The sequence below is a fragment of the Nycticebus coucang genome, unplaced genomic scaffold (genome assembly GCF_027406575.1).
Source record: "Nycticebus coucang isolate mNycCou1 unplaced genomic scaffold, mNycCou1.pri scaffold_53, whole genome shotgun sequence".
Classification (NCBI taxonomy): Eukaryota; Metazoa; Chordata; class Mammalia; order Primates; family Lorisidae; genus Nycticebus; species Nycticebus coucang.
Window position 1 is genome coordinate 1,169,630 of NW_026515583.1, and position 21,393 is coordinate 1,191,022.

Consider the following 21,393-nt stretch of genomic DNA (forward strand, 5'->3'; position numbering starts at 1 on the left):
AACAGGAGAGGCTACAAGGAAGATGAATTCCTTGGCTGTATCTTACATTCAAAAAAGATCATACATTTAGGCTTATTTTGGAATGAGGTTGTACACATTTCCTTGGTGACACACTGGTAGATTTAAAAGCAGGACATATTCAAGATTCGGCTCTGCACCCATAGCACAGTGGTTACAATGCCAGTCACATACACCAAGGCTGGCAGGTTCGAACCCAGCCCAGGCCAGCTAAACAACCTTGACAACGGCAACAAAAAATAGCCGGGTGCTGTGGTGGGCACCTGTAGTCCCAGTTACTTGGGAGTCTGAGGTAAGAGAATCACTTAAGCCCAAGAGTGTGAGGTCGCTGTGAGCTGTGATGCCACAGCACTCTACCAAGGATGACATAGTGAGACTCTATCTCAAAAAAAAAAAAAGGAATATATTCAGCATTCAACTTCAATTTTAATTTTGAACATCAAAAATCTACGTCAGTTTTTCTGATTAAGTTTAGGAATTTATTTAAAGATGTCCATCCCCCAAACTGTGAGTAACCCTGTCCTCTCTAAAATTCTACAAGCCCCTAGTAAAGTTAATTTCAATGCACTATTTCAACATGCTCTGCTAGCCTCTCCCTATGCACCCAGTCAGTCCTTCTCCTTAGCCGGCTCCTTTGTATGTCATACTTCTTATTACATGTAGATTCTTCCTCTGTTCTCTTGCTCAGAAAGAAATACTTGGGAGTGAAGACATGGACATAAATATGGGTATTAAAAAAAACGCAGAACAGGGCAGTGTAGTGGTTATGTCTGCTAGTGCCTGCTTTCATCCTAAACTTTGTTTGCTTGAACAATTGTTATTTAGAATGGACTTCCTGTGATACTAAGGTGCCTGCCTAATGCAAACATATCTTTTCTTTAGTATTTTCTGCTCAGGATCATAATAAATGCTTCATGGCTATATCTGTCTTTCTCAATTTCTTGCAACACTGACAGAAATGTGTGTCCTTTATACTTCACTGTCTCTTTAACACACCTTTTAGCAGTCATAAATCATAAGAAGCTTAGAATGTGAGAGAGAAAATACATTCCTAGACCTACTAGTTTGAGAACAAGTCTGAACATTTAACAGTGTCAGAGTGATTTTGCAGTAAATCAGTCAGAGACACTAGAGTAAATCACTTTCACTTCCATCACTGGTGCAGAATCAAATCAAATCCAGCATGACCAAGTCAGGTAAAAAAGGCAGATGGCCCAAATAGGGGAGGCTAAAATTTGCAAAGTAATCACATGTGTGTTTTCCTCTGGCTTTTTTGGTTTGTCAATGTGTTGTTACCTCAAGAAGGCATAAGAGAAGTGAGTGTAGAATATAAAGCTTTGGTGTTTAGAGCAAGCAAATGTGTTAAACCTAGAGCTGAAGCTAACAGATTCTTAGAATGGCAATGAAAAATTTAAGGGCGGTTTTCCATCAAGCTTTCTTCCAGACGAGCAGTGACAAAGTTGCTGTTATTATGTGCTGCCATCCGGTGTTCATTGTGTAGAATGTCAAGCTGATGTCCACACTGAGTTTTTGGTTATTGTTTTATAGGTGCTTTTTGTGTTTGTTTTCAGTTTAGTTTGGTTTTCTTTTTGGCATTTTGCAACTTCACAACTCAAGATCTGTTTTTAGGAAAGTTTTGTGAAGGGTTTCACTTGGATAAATGCCCCACTGATTGCATAAATTGTATATAATTGCCCTAATACAAATTTAGTTCTCCCCCCTTCCTAATTGTAGTCAGTACCTTTCTCCCCTCTGAGATGCGATTTTTTTCTGTGTGTCAAAATATTAATAAAATAAACACCTGAATTTCTTGTCCTGGTGTCTGTTTCCTGCCCTGAGTCACTAGGATTAATCCTTTACCTGATTTCCTATAAATCTGTCTGGAGACCGGGGACTGCCTCGCTTATTCATGGGACTTTGGATTTACTAAAATTAGATATTTTTTGAACCGTATGTCTTATTTACCCCTTACATCTATCTCACAGCTTGATTTTTATCTCTTCCTGTGAAAAAATAGAAAAGAATGCTCTCCAAGTTGTGATGAAATGTGCGGACCTGACTGGGTATGGAATGGATGGCAGGCGGGGATAAAGGGTTTGCAGGGCAACACCAGGGGACAATCCAGGTCAAGCTAAGAGTGACTTTGCTCCAAGGGAGAAAGAAGGTCTGGCAATTCTTTGGAAACAGTTCTGTGACTCCCTCTCTTAGCTCCTACATTGAGGCCCCACACAGGCAAGCTGAGCACAACTGAAGGGTGGGCTGCATGCCACCTTCTCTGGGGAGGCTGGAATGAGCAGGGGCCTCAGGGTCTAGGAGGCTTGGTGGTTGAACCCCATCTTTATGACTTTTTTGCCCTTGGTGAGAATGCAACATCCCTATGCTTCAGTTTTCTCATCCATAATATGAGGTTAAGCCCACCTACTGAAATTATTTGGAGGATTATTTCTTTCCATGATTATTTCCCATCTTTCTATAGTTAGAGGTAAAGTTTTTTATGTATCTCTTATTTTCCTTAATATTTTAAGCCCTGAGAATTGTGTTTAGCATGTTGTAAATGTTTAGCAGGTACTTATGACTGGTTTAGTGATTAAATTACATGATTCATATAGAATACCAGGCGCCATGTGTGGCACACCATGGGGCCCAAAGCAAGCTCATAGTATTTGTGTAGGTATGAGACATAGGAAGACCCTTGGAAGAAGCTCAGGGATGAGCCACTAGAATTATATATTGGAAAAATAGCCTAAATGTTCAGGGTTAAATAATTTAGGGAAAAAAGGAATGCTAGCAGTGCTGTATTAAAATAGTAAAGAACAAAGAAGGGAAATTTAACTTTTTTTCTCTTTTTTTCTTTGTCTTTGTTGGTAAACAATAGTCAACACAGAGCAGGAAAAATCTTGATGCATGACCCTTTGAAATTTGAAAATCCATATATACCTGTACTTTTACTCAAAAAACCTTTAATGATCAACTACTGAAGGTCAGATACTGTGCCCCATCCTGGAAAGGACCTAAAAGACCAGAGATGGTGTCTCTCTTTGTGGGTGCAGGGAGACTGGGGGATTAGACGAACTTTTATTATTCTAAAAACAACTTCATTTTAGAAAGGTTTATTTGAAAAATTTTATCCAAAACTGCTAGACTCACCTGTCCTGGCTAAGTCCTTTAAGCTTACAGAAGTTACTCACTTTCTGAGGTGTCACCCAATACACTGAATAGCAGTCACCTATAGTTACTTGATTGCATATGGAAAATATTAAAGGTTTCACTTGGAGCAAAATCTTGCCAACTGATTCTTCCCATGTTCTCTCCAGGGATGACAGTGTCTCACTGTGTTAAGTAACTGAGTGAAAAGGCCATTCCGCTGAGATCCTAAGAACTATTCCATCACAATTAGTCAAACATATCAGAATGAGGAATGGACTGAACAGATATTGTATGGACAATGATCAAGCTGCTAGAGTATTTTGTTCAGAGAGGAAGGGTCAGACTTGAGTCATAGGTTAAAAGTTGTTCCCATTAGATGAAGTCTCAGCTACTCCTAGACTACAGGCTCTTGACTCCCTTTCTGGTTTTATGATCCTTACCGAATACAGATGATTTGTTCCTTACTGAGACCAGAATAATCCCTTGTAGGAAAGAGACAGGTTCCACCCAGTTAGGAACATACACCTACTTCTGATTTCTTATGAGGAATAAAACGGTACGTGGTCCTACTCCTTGAAACAGTGCTAATTCTAAGGGAAGAGAGCTTGGGAGTGGTGAGTCTTTCCCCTAATTTTCTAATAAGAATAAGGTAAATTAGCTAATGACAGAATTCAGATGGCTGATATTTTGTCACAGGCTGTGCACACTAACTTTTATGATTTAATGATTTCAACCCAAACTATGTTGAAATTTGACATTGACAATATCCTTAACTAAGGTAGTACTGCTTCACCCTTTAAAAAAGTAATGAACAGATTATAAGTTTTGGAGTCAGAAAGACTGGGTTTAACTATAAATATAAAGGTATGACCTTAAGTACATCACCTAAACTCTCTGATCCTCATTTTCGTCCATTAGTAAATAAGGACATTATTCGTACCTTATCATTTTTTGATTGCGAAGTTAAACCTATGCTAAATGATCAAATTTACAGTAGGAACTCAAAATAACTTATGCTAGTTATTATTTTAAAAGAAATCATGGGGGGAAATGAAATGAAAGAAGGACATCTAAAAGGTTGTCAGCAGCATTTTATTCTTCATTTTGAAATGACATTCTTTCCAAGCAATAGATTTAAATGCTTTCACTTTTATTCTAATATGATAAAGATAATGTTTACAGTTTACGAACACAAAAAGAAATAGCACTGTATTTAAGGTGTCAAAGCAATTTATATTACTAAAGTTCCAAGACCTGTGGTTCCTACCCTCTCCAGCTCATTCTTCTGTTCACGTAATAAGAACACAGTTCACAGCAGTTCAAAGTCCTAATCAAGAACAATGAGATAATTGAATTTCATGCAACGTTAGTTCTAACCAGTTCCAGTTCCAACTTTAAGGAAGGAGAAGTTTTGCCAGAAAGTTTATAAACGATCAACATCTGAAACAGATTCAAATCAAAACCATTTAACCAGGACTTACTATAGATAGGACGCAAATAAGGTATAGTATCTCCTTGCCAAAAGATAAAAAATATAGTGGGAAATGTAACAGGCAGGTTAAATATGGATTCGTCATGTGTGAGGGTGTTCCATACTCTCTCATCACATATGGTTAAAATAATAAAATAAGGATGCTCACAGAAGATGCCCAGACTAGACCAGCAGTCTTTCTAACGTTTCTCTTTCTGCTATTTGGGGCCATGTAATATTACAACCTGTAGCATATGAAAGCTATGGCTCCTTCAGTTCACCTTGCAGCTACCGGTACCTAAAAGGAGAAATGAGCAGTAGGGCAGAAGAAAACACCTATATGATTTTCTTCCTGTGTTACTTCTTTACATCTTTTCATTATTTAATTGAAAAATTGACTCTTCATTTAAAGACAAGAGGATCCAAGAACGTGATGTTTGTATTCCTATGTTGGAAAATACACATTGTGTTTCTTGTGTGTCTGTTTATCCTGTTCTTTTTTATAATAACACAATGACGCGTCGTTAAAAAAGCGTCAGACGTGTAAGAGCAACCTAATTCTTGCAAACACTAACCTTGCTGAATCAAAGCTGTCTTTTCATCAAGATCCTAGATTCTAAGAGACAAATGGAAATAAATGACACAAAGTTGTTGAATGGTCATTTAAAAAATATGTTTGTGGGGTTTTCTATTGACCCGAATGAAATCTTTCTGTAAATATTTTAAAAGTTGAATTCAACTATTTTAAAGTTAATATTAAGCCAAAGCAAGCTGCAGCAATATGATATAATGGATAGAAACTTATGTATATTAATCTCCTTAATGCTTTGTCATCTAAAAAGAATACTTTTCACAACACAAACACACACATAGTCTAACTGTACAAATAATGTATGCTTAATGTAGAAAAGTTGGTAAACACCAAAAAATATAAAGGAAAAGAAAAAGCCATGATTTTACTACCTGATTTAAGTATTATCATAGTCAGACTTTTTTCCATGCCAAAGTGCACTCACCAATTCAATAAATATATATTGTGTTTCTATTCTGTCCAAGGCAGTATGCTAGGAACTGCGGATACCTCTATAAAGATGAAATTGTTTTTACCATTTGGGAACTTATTTTTTTAATGGGATAAGAGAGAATGAAATTTTAAAAATATTTTAAAATTTATTATAAGTAATATACAAGGAAGTCATGGAGGCACATTTGAAAAAGCAATATCTTGTCTTTTAATGAATGGAATTAATGATCAGAAGGGGCCTCTTTGCCTACTTTCCCTAGTAATGGAGGCCTGTTCATGTCCATGGTGAATGTATCCCACTTTATAAACTTTCTTACTCTGTAAGCCTACCTTTCTCATCCTCAAAAAACTGTTTCCTGCTTCCTTAAAAATGATAATAATAATCAGAAAGGTTTCAGATGGGTGACGAAGACAGCACAGCATGGAGTTTTGGACTGTAGATTGCATTATGGTTTGCATTAAAATCTTCCCATGTCAGTATTCTTCTGAAGTGTAGGGTTCATTATTTCATTATATGAATCTACCATATGCAATTTACTTAACAAATCTCTTATTTTTTGATATTTTTGGTACAGAATTAACAAATAATGATGTACATTTGTTTCTAAACATACAGCCTTAACAATGAGTGAGATATTTTTCTTTAGAATAAATTTAAATTAATAGTAATGAACACGTAAAGGCAAAAGATATGCATATTTTTAAAGATTGTTTTAAAAATATATTGTCAATGGCACTCCAGAAAGGACATACCAGTTTATACTCCCACCTATCGGGTATGAGAGAACCCATTTCCTATACTCTCATTAACCCTAGATGTTATCATTCCTTTTAATCCTGGACAAATTGATGGGCAAAGAGGGAAAAAGTATGCCTCTGTGTTTGTTTGCATTTCTTTGATTTCCAGTGAGATTCAACATTATGAAAATATTTTAAATTAAGCAATGACATATGAGCTGGTTAGTTTTTCATCCTCTGAAATATACTAAACCAATGAAGAGAAGACAAAATGAAAGAAGGGATTCTGATTTCTATTTTACTTTGCTATTTTTGGCTTGATGTAGAAATATAGACTTTTTATGAGAGCAAGGCACATGGTTACATAAAAATAGGAATTTTAGTAGTTGGAAAAGATTTCAGGAAGATTTATAAATTGAAAAATTTTTACTATAAAGACCATGCTTTTCAGTAATTACAGAATGTCTTTATTGTCACCTAAATTTCATGGCACCTATAGATTTTAATAAAGAGAATACTTCCAGGAAGACTACTTAAAAATAACGATGGTATTTACTCATTCCAAATGTTGCTCATACTGTATCTATAAATGATTTCTTCAACTGATAATGCTTTTTTCCTCTTTGTTTTTTCCTAAGGAAAAACTGGTCTACTTCCTGGATTGTTCTTTCTAGTAGAAAAATTGAATTTTACAAAGAATCCAAACAACAGGCTCTGTCCAATACGGTAAATAATTCTCTATTTCTACTGTTAATCATCTTTTCAGAAATATCGTTGTACTAAAAGTTTGGTTTTGTCAGAAATCACACTAAAACTTCCAAGCTACCAACATCTGAAATCAGATGGAGAAAATGACTCAATAAACTTTTAATCAGATGAAGGGAAATAGAACTTAGTGTCTATTTTATTAAGTGGTGCATTTGGAGAATAATCACAAAATGAGATGAATGGTGAGCAGCTATATAGTAATGTGAAGGTAACACTTCAAATTAAGGTGCCATTTATAAATATGTTATTCTTATTTATGAAATGATCACTAAATGTAGCTACTTGCTCAAATAATGTATTATAAAGAATGTTATAAAATGCATTAGTAATAAATGCTTAACGGATGATACCAAGGGAAGCTGTTTTAAAGAATAAGACATAAATTGTATTAAACCATGTATGTGCATCTTTAACACATGAATTTAAGTTGTTATCTAGCATGCTATAAAGTACTTCAGACATTAATAAATAATAATAAACTATTCATAAATGGCACCTTAATGTAGGGTGTTACCAATGAGGAAACACTCTACGTTAACAAAGTGATTTTTTTCCTTAGTCTAACTGTGACATTCACTATATAAAGCTAACCTTTCTCCACATTTCTGTGATTCCATCTAATGGAGCAAATATAATTTCTGTATCCTGTAGTTATTACAAAGTGAAATTAGTAGGGTTTCTTCATTATACCTGGAGGAGGGCCTCATACATGCCTGCAGAGATTTCACAGTGATAGCTAGCAAGTGGAGGCAATTTGTTGGGGCCAATTCAAGCTCACAACCTTGCTACCCGAGCCAAGAGACACTGTACGATGTAGAAGACAGTGGACAGGGAACATAACTGACAGCCTCCTGTTTAGGAAGGACTTCATAGCCCACTGGCCTGATGGACAAGGAGAGGGGTCGCCTGGCAGGAGTAAACCACAATAAACTAATTTATATTTGGCAGGTAATAAAACGATGGTAAATTCTTTGCTCTCCAGCCACTGTTGTGTTTGCTATGTAATCCTCTTTAAATAGGAAATAGAAAATCATTTGCTAGAAGTTTTTTTTTTTTTTTTTTAAGAAGATTTTAGCAAGAACAAAAGGTAGCTTTTGGCTTGCTTCTGATAATTGCAATAGCCCTTATCCCCAGGTGGTGTGCTGATTTTGGAGTCTCAGTGTGGGCCAATCTGTAAACTAATTATGAATAAATTAAAAATATATCTCGGTTCTTTGTATTTTTAATTCAAACTGCCTGAGAAAATTGTTTTAGTATTTTGTTTTGTTTTTATTTTTGGCTACAAGAAGGTTGACATAATCTTTTTAAGAAAAATAAAGTAACCCTAAGGGCCAGGCACAAAACAACTCCCATCCACTTGCAGGTCCTTTGTCTTCCCTTTGAATAAGTTCTAAAGGGGAAGTCAGGAAGGAAGGAAAGTGGCTGGCCTTGCTGAGTTAGGCTGCTGAGAAGATGATCTTCATCCTGCTGAGTGAAAAGAATTCCACTGGGAGGAGAGTTTATGTGAATGTGTGGGATAATGGGAGAGATTAGATTCCATAGTAAAGCATTGGTTTATTTTTATTTTATTATTTTAATCTCTTCCTAACAGGAGATATAATTACCAGCTGTTTAATTTTATACAGGTGAAAGAAAACTCCCTTTTAGATTGGAGGCAAACCCTGCAAGTTAGCTTACTAATTGCATCCCTCTAGTTCAACCTTCAGAATTATTGTAAATTGACAATAGACTTGACTTATAGAGGAAATTGGTTAACGTTTTTTTGGCAGTCCGTATTTATTACTTTTGGCCCTGTTTTCAATGCTTTGTACAGTTTCTCCAAAGCATTCATTGTCTTCAAAGTGAATTCAGGGCAGGAACTAACTGTTTTGTGGTAACGAGGAAGAGAATTACAGATTCGATTCATGTTTGTACTGCTGGAATTGTCTTGCTAGTCAACTTCTTGGATTCGTTTCTAACCAAGTATTAAAGGCCTAGTGGGATAGCCCACATTACCAGTTCTAGTCTCAGAGAAATGATAATGATGACTGCCAGGCCTTGATTAAAGATGCTGTGGCTTTATTTTGGATGGGATTTATGCCCAAGTTTCTGAATTTCTCTTGCAACCCTTTATGCATGTCCTGGTGTTGTTAATTGTGCTTCTGGGAAAGTCTGTCCTTTCCTCCAAGGGATTGATAGAAGTTGCCTGAGTGAGTTAGGAAGGTGATTTAAAAGAGTAAATGGCATTTTAATCTTTATACAAATGATCTTTGAATGTTAATGCTGTGGTGAAACAAAGCAGCAAAGTAGCTAGAGCAGAGTTTTGAAGTTGGACCTCAGGGATATAATTCTAGTAGCTGACAAAGTTGCTCCCTTCTTTGAACTTAAGACTCCTCACCTGTAAGATGAGAATGGTGACATTTGACAACAGAAAAAATAAGAGATGAAATTAATTAATAAAAATAAAAATACATAATGACTATAAAATAATTATGCTCTATTAATCATAATGTGGAAACAGCCTAAATGCCCACCAACCCAGGAATGGATTAACAAGCTGTGGTATATGTATACCAAGGAATACTATTCAGCCATTTAAAATAAAATGGAGACTTTATAGTCTTTGTATTAACCTGGATGGAAGTGGAACACATTATTCTTAGTAAAGCATCACAGAATGGAGAAGCATGAATCCTATGTACTCAATTTTGATATGAGGACAATTAATGACAATTAAGGACACGGTAGGGGTGGGGGAAGGGGAGAGCAGAGTGAGAAAGAAGGAGGTAGGGGTGGGGAAAGGAAGAGGAGAGAGAGGGAAGAAGGGAGGGGGTGGGGCCTTGGTGCATTCCACACCTTTTAGGGGCAAGACAGGATTGTAAGAGGGACTTTGCCTAACAAATGCAATCAGTGTAACCTGGTTTCTTATACCCTCAATGAATCCCCAATAATAAAATAATAATAATAATAATAAATGAATAAATAAATAAATATGTTGGCTGGGCTGGTGGCTCACACCTGTAATCCCAGCACTCTGGAAGCCTGAGCTCAGGAGTTCCAAACCAGCCTGAACCAGCAAGAGCTCATCTTTAAAAATAGCTAGGTGTTGTGGCAGGCATCTGTAGTCTTAGCTACTTGAGAGGCTGAGGCAAGAGAATCTCTTGAGCCCAAGAGTTTGAGGTTGCTTTGAGCTATGACGCCACAGCACTGTACTGAGGGTGACAAAGTGAAACTCTGTCACAAAAAAAAAAAAAATACGTAAGTAAATATATTCTATGGTACATGATATAGTATAATTAGAACATATTATTACCCTATATTAATTTTGCATTTGAGCTGATTCAGATATTTATACAAGAGACATATTTAATTATGGAGACTACATAACGCACAGCCTCCAGAAATGAAAATGTATATGCGTAAGCAGCATAAAATGTCATATGCGAGCACTAATACGGAAAATGAAGCCATCTATCCATCTGGGGCCCTAGATATAACTTCCTGCATGTCTATATGAAGTTTCCCAGAGCCCTTATTTTCTTCCCTTGACTCTTACCCTTACTGTTTTCACATTTAATATAGCATATTACAAAATGATCCCACATTCCATGTTTGGCTCCCTTCTTTCTGAATGAAGTTCTTTTAGTTCATATCTGTCTTATTCTCTTAGAGCTTCTACAACAGAATACCAGCAACCAACTGGTTGTTTTAAATAGCAGACATTTATTTCTCATAGTACAGGCACCTAGCAAATCAGGTGTCTGATGAGGGACTGCTTCCTGGTTTCCATTTAGCCATCTTCTCACTGTATCCTCACTCTACAGTAGAAAGTGAGAGAGAAAACTTTTACGTCTGTTAATATTAGGTCACTAGTTTGATTCTTGAGGTCTTTATTTTTATGACCTAAGTATCTCCTAATGGGCTTACTTTTCAATGTTATCAAATTGGGGTTTAGAATTTCAACATATGAATTTTAGGGGAACACAAACATTCACTCTACAATACCCAAGTCACATTTTTATCCAAAGCAGCTTTCCCCTGAAATAACCACAGAATCACTTCACTGGTATGTGTAGATTAGAGAATTATAGGCTCTTATTCCTCAGTGGTCTATTAAAAGAGCTAGCAGACCGACCTCTTCTGGTTTTGTTTTTATAGTAAGGACACTACATAGTAACCTGCCACCTACTATCATCACCATTTTATAACAGAAAGGACATTATAAAATACTCAATCCAAAATCTAGGAAGGATAAAAATCTCAGAATAAACACATCTCTTTCAAGACATGAAATTATACATCTATATACATAGTTTTAATTTGCCCACTTTATCTCAAATTAGGACAAACTTTATTCAGAGTTTGACTAGCCCTCCAGTGAGGAGGACTGCCAGTGTCCCTAGATGTAGTTTTCCTGGATTGTGAAGGAAAGGATAGTTTTCACATTCTCATAGATTTTCTTTTGTATATATACACATATACATATTCTGATCCATAACTTACTAAATTTTTTAAACAAATATTATAAAATAATGTAGAAATAATTTTTAGTAAAATGTATAAAATTCCTATGTAAATATAAACAGTTAATACTCAGTTACCTACATCAGCACCACCCACAACAAGATATAAACCCTCTCAACCTTCTAGAAGCCCCATTTCTATCATTGTCCCTTTGCCATCGTCACCACCTCTTCTTTTTCTCTGGAGTTAGGAAGATTATTTGCATTTTATTCCTTATTTTATTGTTTTTTTTAATATTTCTCCACCTATATCTATATCCCTTAAAATATTAATATAGTCTGTTTTTTAATTTATATAGATATAATTATAGTATTTATTTCTTCTTTTGCCATGTATGTCTTGCTTTTTCTGCCCTTTAATACTCCATCATTCCATGTTTTTCTCTGCTAGTTTGGGAGGGACATACTTTTTTCTCTTCTGTTAGTAGTTAGCCTAGGATTACAACACTGGTTCATATCAAAGACTAAAGTGAGTCAAATCCTTTACTTTCTTCCAAGATATTACTTCAGAATATTTTTAATTCATTTATCTCATTCCTAAGGTATTGCTGCCTAGCATTTTAATTTAACACCACTAGACATTATTCTCTTTTATACAGTAAAGGTAGGTTTATATTTGCTCAATGTTTACAGCATTCTTTGTTATTTATTTCTTCCTGAATCTTAATCTTGCATTTTAGAATTATTTTTCCTTCTGCTTGAAGTGTATTCTAAGAAATTCTTATATTTAGAGTCTTATGTTAGAAATGTATCTTAGTGTCTGCTTATTTGAAAAAAATCTCTATTTTTCCCTCATTTGGGAAATATATATTTTCTCTGGGTATAGAATTTTGAGTTGGCAGTCACTTCTTTCAGCTCATCAAAAAATATCATTCTACTGTTATCTGTCATCCATTATTGCAATCAAGAAGTCATCTGTTAACATAACTGCTATTCTCTCATTGCTCATAATATTTTTCTCATTATCTTTATTTTTCCACAGTTTTAGGATGATGCCTAGAGACATCAATATCTTTTTACTTTTTTCTGCCTAGATTGTTATGCTTTCTGAAATTGTTTATTGATGTCATTAATATATTTTAGAAAATTTTCAAGCATTGTTTTTTCAAATGTATCCCCTTTTACATTCTCTTATTTCCTTCTAAGCTTCAAATTAAACCTACATTAAATGTTTCTTCAAATTTTTTATACCCTTCCTTGTCATATCTTTTTTCTTTTTTTTTTTTTTTCAGGTTTCTGGTGAATTTAATACATGTGTCAAAAAAATCAAAGGCAGGGGAAGGGTAAATAAAATTATAGTGAGGTCGGGGAGGATGGCCATGGAGACACACAAAGAGGGGTGATAAATGGCAGAGTGGGGAGCTGGAACAAATGGATTGCTTGGGTGTCACATCAATCCAATCCATAGTCCTCTTCTGGGAAATTTTTCTCTTTTTGAGCTGCATTGCAAGTAATTTATCTTTATTTATCTTCCAGGTCTTTATATCAGTCTCTTTTTGTGATATGCAATATGGATTTGATTTTAATTCTTGCAATGTTTACTTTTAGACATTTGTTTCTTTGTTTGAACTTAGTATGTGATTGTTAATTGTTTCCTGCAAGCATTTTGAAGACTTTATTTTGTTAAAACTTGGAGACATAGTTGTTTTATAATTGATGTCTTGTGATACTAACATCTGAAGTCTGTTTCAGTTGATTTTTGCTGGTTCTTACTAATGAGGCTTTGTTTCTTGTATGTCTGGTTATCTTTGACTGTGTGCTGATCATTTTTATTCAACTATTATCATAGGAATTTCCCTGAGAAAGTATCCTTCTACAGAGTATTTTGCATTTTTTCTTAAGAAGCCTAGGACATTACCAGTAACTGATTACTTCAATCTAAGTTAATAGAATAAAATTTGCAGGTTATACGTACATAATAAGAAGGCTAGAGCTGTGCTACAACTTCTCAGGGACCATGTTGTTTTTCACTTCTATCCTTCTTTTTTTTTCTTTCTTCCTAAACACTGTACTTCTACCAAGAAAGTCTTCTTTATATTCTTTGTATTCACTTGGGATTGGAGAAAGAGAAAAGCTTAATGTTTGGTGTCCATTTTTTTTTTAATGAAATCTCAGGCAGAACCTTGTTCCCTTATTCTGTTAGGTTGATTGATCAAAGATAAAATGTGTAATATAAACAAATGACTATAGGAAAATGCACTTACGTTGCTTTGATGTTTGGTTTCTCTCACTGCATTCAGATTCCCATCCCCCACAAATATTTCCCCTAGCAGTTCCAACTATCTTTATATACTTTGAATTCTTTTAAGACAATTTTAAAAAATATTTTATCCAGCATTTTTTTTTTATTGTTTCCAGTGGGAGAGTTGATCCAGAAACATAGCTTCTCATTACAGTCTACCTCACTTTAATGTAAGTATACATTTGGTTAATCAAGTTTGTGCTATTTATATAAGCCTTGGTGGGAAAAGACTTCATAAGAATATGTATTGAAATCCTACAATGAACAGCTTGCTCGTTAGGGCTACATATAAGGCATAGAGATATAGTCAAGATATAGTCTTTGCCTTATAAAATCTCTGCCAAAAAATAGGGTGAGATGAAATATGAAACATAGTAGAGTTTTTCTTTCTTTCTTTCTTTCTTTTTTTTTTTAGTGAGCGCTCACATGTGAAAGATTTGAACTGGGACTTAGAGGATGGTTATAATTTCAATACATAAACATTTGTGGGCAAGGAATACAGGGCAAATTAAAAACATGAACAATGGCATAAGACGAAGAACCAGCAGAGTCTGTCCACTAAAAAAGAGAAAAGAATCCAGTAGAAACTCTGTAAGATGACCACCAAGGGACTATAACAAACTGGTCAACATATTAAGGTGGTCAATATAAGGGACTAGACCTACCGAACTGATACGTATATATGTTGCATGCCTAGTCTATGAAAATTAGGTCAACTTGAGGTGGTCAGTGTAGGGACTTGGTCAACTATGGAGTTTCCACTTATTTTGTGTCATTGGAAGACAGGATAAGTGAAAAGGATTGAGAAGAGTGCTGTAGATTGTGATTTGCTACCTGGGACAATTCTGTGATAAGGTATGTCAGTATTCTCCAGATAACTTCTTCTTAGAATAATCTATCATGACTATTCTTTTAATAAACATGTATTGAACAGCTGTACAAGCCAGTGTTATGAGTCTTAAAAGAGCCAGACCTACAAGATGGATCAAAGCAAGAGAGGAAACTGGTTAATTTCAGATCATAAAAGCTTCATCTCATTTAGCATAGGAGCAAAAACTTTTGCCTGAAAAACACCTAGATTATTATTTGTTTCATCTGGTAGTAGAGAAACACTAGAGGAACAGGAGTTGTCAGTTTAATTTATCTTCTCAGTCCTTGTATAATACACCTTGTATCTTTCAGATACACTTACCTATTTTAGTATCAGTGAAGCATTTCAATTGGCCCCAACACTTCTGATTCAACTTACCTTCTCAGTATTTTATATACTTCATGATTTTAGAACTTCTGCTTGATACGCAAGGGAGGCAACTGTAATGTGCATGGTATATGGAAAAGTTGTGTTCCTGGTTTAACAAAATCTATTGATGAAATGCCTCATGGAGAAGAAGCTCTGTAATTTATAGCATCCATTCATTTATTTATTCTAACAACAATTAACTCCTACCAGGTGTGATATAATGCTTTTTCCCCCTAGAGGCAATAAAGGTTCCAGATGAATGACAAAGGATTCCTGTTCTCAAAATGCTTATAATATGGTAAAGGAGACAGAATTTTATATATATGTGTATAATTATATATGTATGTATATGTGTGTGTATATATGTTATATACATATGTATGTATATGTTATGTACCTATGTATATGTATATGTGTATATATATGTAGGTATTTTTTTATAATAAGCCATGACAAAAGTGATACAAAATTTCAGACAATATTTCATAAAACCATAGATTTAGCTATAGGTAGTCCTAATAATGGTTAGTCTATGTATCTTTCCATTTGTTCAAATATTATATCAAATATTACTGACATCTTCTATGTTTAAGTTACTATGCCAGATGTTCTGAAAGATACAAAAATGAATCAGAATGAAGCCCTATCCTTGACAGTCTAGAAACAAATAGAAAGTATGCTCATAAACTGAATAATTCTAGTGAAAAAATGAACATTGTAGTTGTTGTAAAATGGCATGAACAGAGGCATGCGTTAGTTTTATGGTAACTGAGATGGGAGTGATTGCTTCCATCTGGAAAGGTTTTTAATTATATTCATAGAGAGAATGACATTTTAGGATGACTAGGATTTTGATGCAGTGATAGGAGAAAAAAGCTTTATGTAAAAATAAGTATTAGTAAACAGGGAAAATTATGTCCTTAATTTATGTTTACTTTACAGATATGTACCAATCTCTCGCCTTCCCCTCATTGCACTGTGTGCTAGTTACTGCTCTTGAAAACATTTTAGTAGAGCTTCTCTGATGTCTGGAGTGAATATTCCCCAGTATAGACTACTTTGTTTATCTTTTGCTAGATGCCTGGGAACAGTGTCAGTGAGCGATATCTTCAAAACAAAGTTGAGCAACAGCACTGTAGAACAGTAAGTAGTCTAATTTTGCTAGAAAGTTTGTGTGGGACTGGTTTATGAAGAACCTTGATTGAGAGAAGAGATGATTGAATTCTCTAAGAAATATAGAGCTTTTTGTAGCTAATATGAAATCTCCTCATGTTAGGAGTGACTCAGTTTTCAGGGACATGTTTGGGAAATTAAGGTGTATTTTTTTCTATTTTTAAAAAGAAACACATATAGAACTTGTTACATTATCTGAGAGGCATGTTCTAAAATTTTATGCAGATTGACAAAAGCAATAAGGCCTGAGCTCTTATTGATAAAGAAAAGGGCAAAATGGCTAAGTTTATCATAATTTTGGTTTAATGCATTTAGTAAATCACAAAGTATCTTTTCACTGACAAAATATTTTTATTGTCTTATATGTCTTTGACCTTCATGGTCATTTCTAAAAAAGTTCTAGGCCATAGAGAATAAGCAGGGCAATTCATGCAAGGAGAATTGAAAATATCCAGTCCCAAGAACACAGGTATGTCACCTGTAAAGCAAACCTGAAAGCAGTTTTCTGTGACTCCAGAATATTTTTTCAGGGTTACACCCCACTATTACAGAATAAATCCATCTTGTAAAGTCTTTGCAGTTTGAGAATTTTTTCTTGTATCCACTGCCACCATCCATGGGACGAACTCAGTCTCATTGTTAGGTGGATGAGATCCACTGTTTCCACTATGTTCAATATTGCTCAGAAAACTTAGTATCACTTTTGACATACACTCAAAAGCATTAAACATGTTTTAGGGAATATTTTTTCTCTAAAATTATGTGGTTATAAAGTCAGTATATTAAAAAATTGTTTTTCATTTTACATTGCATTAATATGTACTTTTTACCAAAGGAAACAGCTGGCAAAGTTTCTTCTTTTTAAATTGCATATGTATGGAGTATAATGGGATGCTTTGATAAATGTATATATTGAGGAATAATTAAATCAAGGTAATTAACATATCCACCATTAACTTACCATTTTTTTGTGATGAGAACATTTAAAAATCTATTCTCTTAGCAAGTTTCAAGTATATGATATACTATTTTTAAGTATAGTTAGCACACTGTGTGATAGATCTCCAGAACTTAATTCCTCTTATTTAATTGAAATTTTGTACACTTTGATCAAAATTTTCTCACACCCTTCCATCCCCAGATGCTAGAAACCACAATTTCACTCTCTACTCCTTCTATGAATTTGACTTTTTATGCTTCAGACTATACTATAAATCTATAGTGATCAAAGCAGCATGGTACTGGCACAAAAAATAGAGAGGTAGATGTATGAAAAAGAATTGAGAACCAAAAGATGAACCCAGACACTTATTGTCATTTGATCTTTGATAAGCCTATCAAAAATATAATTTGGGGGAAAGATTTCCTATTTAACAAATGGTGCTGGGTAAATTGGCCGGCGACTTGTAGAACACTGAAACTGGACCCACACCTTTCACCTCTAACAAAAACTGACTCTCACTGGATAAAAGACTTTAACTTAAGACATGAAACTATAAAGATTCTCGGAGTGAGTGCAGGGGAAACACTTCAAGAAATTGGCCTGGGAGAATACTTTATGAAGAAAACCCCTGGGGCAACTGAAGCAACACCAAAAAATACACCACTGGGATCTGATCAAACTAAAAAAGCTTCTGCACTGCCAAGAACACGGTAACTAAAGCAAACAGACAGCCCTCAGAATGGGAAAAGATATTTTCAGGTTACGTTTCTGACAAAGATTTAATAACCAGAATCCCCAGAGAATTCAAACTTATTAATAAGAAAAGAACAAATGATCCCATTTCATTGTGGACAAGAGACTTAAATAGAAGCTTCTCTGAAGAAGACAGGCACATGGTCTACAGACACATGAAAAAATGCTACTCATCTTTAATCATCAGAGAAAAGCAAATCAAAACAACTTTGAGACATCATCTAAGTCCAGTAAGAGTAGCCCACATAACAAAATCCCAAAATTACAGATATTGGTGTGGATTTGGAGAAAAGGGAATACTTCTTCACTGCTGGTGGAATGAAACCTAATACGTTCCTTTCAGAAGAAGTTTGGAGAACACTCAAGGATCTAAAAGTAGACCTGCCATTTGATCCCACAATTCCTTTATTAGGATATATTCCTCTATATATCCAAAAGACCAAAAATCACTTTGCAACAAAGATATTTGCACCAAATTATTCATTGCAGCTCAATTCATAATTGCCAAGTCATGGAAGAGGCCCAAGTACCCATTAACCCATGAATGGATTAATAAATTGTGGTATATGTATACCATGGAATACTATGCAGCCTTAAAAAAGGATGGAGACTTTACCTCTTTTATGTTTACATGTATGGAGCTGGAACATATCTTTCTTAGTGAAGTATCTCAAGAATAGAAGAAAAGGTATCCAATGTACTCAGTACCTTTATTAAACCAATTTATAATTAGTCACACTTCCTTATGAAAGATAAATCACAACTATAGCCCTGGATGAAAGAGGGAAGAGGAAAAAGATGGGAGGAGATGGGAGAGGTTTGATAGAGGGTGGGTAAATGGGGGGAACACACCTATGAAGTGTATCGCAAGGGAATAAGTCAAATCTATCAAGTATAGAACACAAATGTCTTAACACAATAATTAAGTAAATGAGGTGAAAGCTATATTAATTAGTTTGATGTAAACATTCCAAATTATATAAAAAATGAACACATTGTACCCCAGAAATGCATAAATGTTTTCATGATGTATGTGTATATGTCTTAATAAAAAGAAAAATAAAGAAAGAAAAGAATTTCACTTTTTTAAAATTTTATTTCTAATGACAGAAAACTTTGCGAAGGCTGTGAATAAACGGTTAACTTGTTCAAACCACTCATTCAGCCATAACCTCAAAAGCAAAAAAGGTGTAGTATAAAAAGCCTCATTAAAATAATCTGTTTGCTTTTTTAATATTCTTTACTTCCCGTGTGAATAATGAACATAAGCATTAATTAAATAATGCAATGCATACAATACTCATCCACTGTAGTATAACTTTAACAACAAAACAAACTTATATATGGAAGTAAAATGATGTGATTTAGCAAAAAGATGAAAATAGTTTCAATCAGAAAACTATTCATGAATTATTGAGTATTCTTCCGTGCAAAATGAATATAGAATGATTTTATCTTTGTAGAGTGAGTACTGAGCCTTATTCAGACCCCCGCTCAAGGATCTCATGAAAAATGGAGAGGCAAACAAGAGAGCTACCAAGTTTAGCCTAATGAAGGCATTTAAAATCTCTGTTTATATTTTAATTTTTATAATGGTAGTCCTCTTGCAAAGTGAGCATGGTTATCTTTGGTGCAGCTTATTAGTATAGCCATATGTATTGCATCATCATATGGCCTCATCAAACATTTAATAATTAGGAAAACAGGTTACAGTCCAAAATCTAGAGAGTAGTGGATAGAGATGGAAATAAAGAAAGAAACAAAAGAAATTAAATTCTAGTGTTTTATTAATGTAAGCTTTGGAAAGAAAAAAAAGGAGATCAAGTGATCAATATTACTATAAATGAAGCCAGGTTCTCTAGTTATAATTTTCTCAAGATTTGGCCATTAACCATAATAAATTCTATATCTTATATAATTTTTAATAACCACAAAAATCCATGAAATTGATAGAATGCTTTATAAATGGATAATAGTTTACTGTCCCTCAATAAACCTCACCTTAGGCTCTCTCAGAAAACTATTTTAATTATAAAGCTTGCCTCTCTGTGGTTTATCATTTTGGTCAGTGTAATGCATCTGTTTTGGAGCTTACATTTTTCTAAGATAAAATAAACTTAATCCCAGAGTGTATTTCTTAATTTATGGACTATATGTACTTAGTCTTCCTTAAAAATTCCCTACTAAATTGAACTGCTCTGGGAAGCAGCATATCATATTAGGTAGGAACAGAGGCTTTCAAGTCAGACCACCTAGGCTAGGAATCCCAGGTTCACATATTTGCAGCTGTAATCTTGGTTGTCTCATTTGCAATATGAGGGTTAAAAGAGTACCTATCTCCTCGAGCTACTTGTGAGAAAATTGGAGTAATGTGCCTAGCACCTAGAAAACACAATAAATCGTAATTATATTTATTATTGCAGTTATTACTACATGAAGCAATGGAGTGTGGTGGGTAAGAGCAGAGGCAGATGAGAGAAGGGGAAAGAGAACCTGGGAAAAAGCCTAATGACCTTTAAAAGGCTTAAGCTAAGAGGTGTCCTATTGTTTCTGCTCAGATGCCAGTGGTGGGACTAAGTAATTGGTCACATTTTGATGCAAAAGGAGATAGGGAAGAAATGGAATGTCCAGCTGGTTTGCTGCTTGCAGTGACAGCTCTAGACCCCTGAAGAGAGAGCACAGCACACATTTTGGTGGAGAACTATCCGTCTCTGCAACAAGAGCAAAACTAGCTGTCTCAACCCTATATATACATTTTTTTTTTTTTTGAAAACAATCACATAAACAAAGCTTTATGGGAGAGGTACTTGTACAAATCAAGGACACAGAGAATGAACTCAGAAAGAAATGAGGCTGGAAATTTCAGGAAACAGTTCCTGGGATGTGTTTCCAGGACGGTGTCCAATCTGGCTGCTACTGTGCAGGGAGCCTCAGCAGACAGGTGCGCTGCTCAGCTGGAAAGGGAGCTGCAAAGGGACTGTGTAGGAAAAGCTTAAAACAATTTGTAGGCTGGGCGGCGCCTGTGGCTCAGTGAGTAGAGCGCCAGCCCCATATGCCAAGGGTGGCGGGTTCAAACCCGGCCCCGGCCAAACTGCAACAAAAAGAAAAAATAGCCTGGCGTTGTGGCGGGTGCCTGTAGTCCCAGCTACTCGGGAGGCTGAGGCAAGAGAATCGCGTAAGCCCAAGAGTTAAAGGTTGCTGTGAGCCGTGAGATGCCACGGCACTCTACCCGAGGGCGGTACAGTGAGACTCTGTCTCTACAAAAAAAAAAAAAAAAAAAAAAAAATTTGTAGGAGGGAGGGAGCAGAAGGAGTGACAGAATTTATCTTCCACATTTCTTCCGATTTCTTCACCAACCAGAGTCTTCACTTGCC

The 21,393-nt window shown here is 35.1% G+C and overlaps 1 protein-coding gene across 1 annotated transcript in view; it reads left to right on the plus strand.

Annotated features, from left to right (window-relative positions):
* The window catches only part of LOC128579417 (rho GTPase-activating protein 15-like), a 53,888-nt gene that overhangs the window by 18,769 nt on the left and 13,726 nt on the right, over positions 1-21,393 (plus strand). Inside the window, exons 3-4 of the mRNA XM_053581526.1 lie at positions 7,037-7,124; positions 16,228-16,293. Of these exons, the coding sequence (XP_053437501.1) occupies positions 7,037-7,124; positions 16,228-16,293 (154 nt within the window). The remainder of the gene's footprint in view (positions 1-7,036; positions 7,125-16,227; positions 16,294-21,393) is intronic.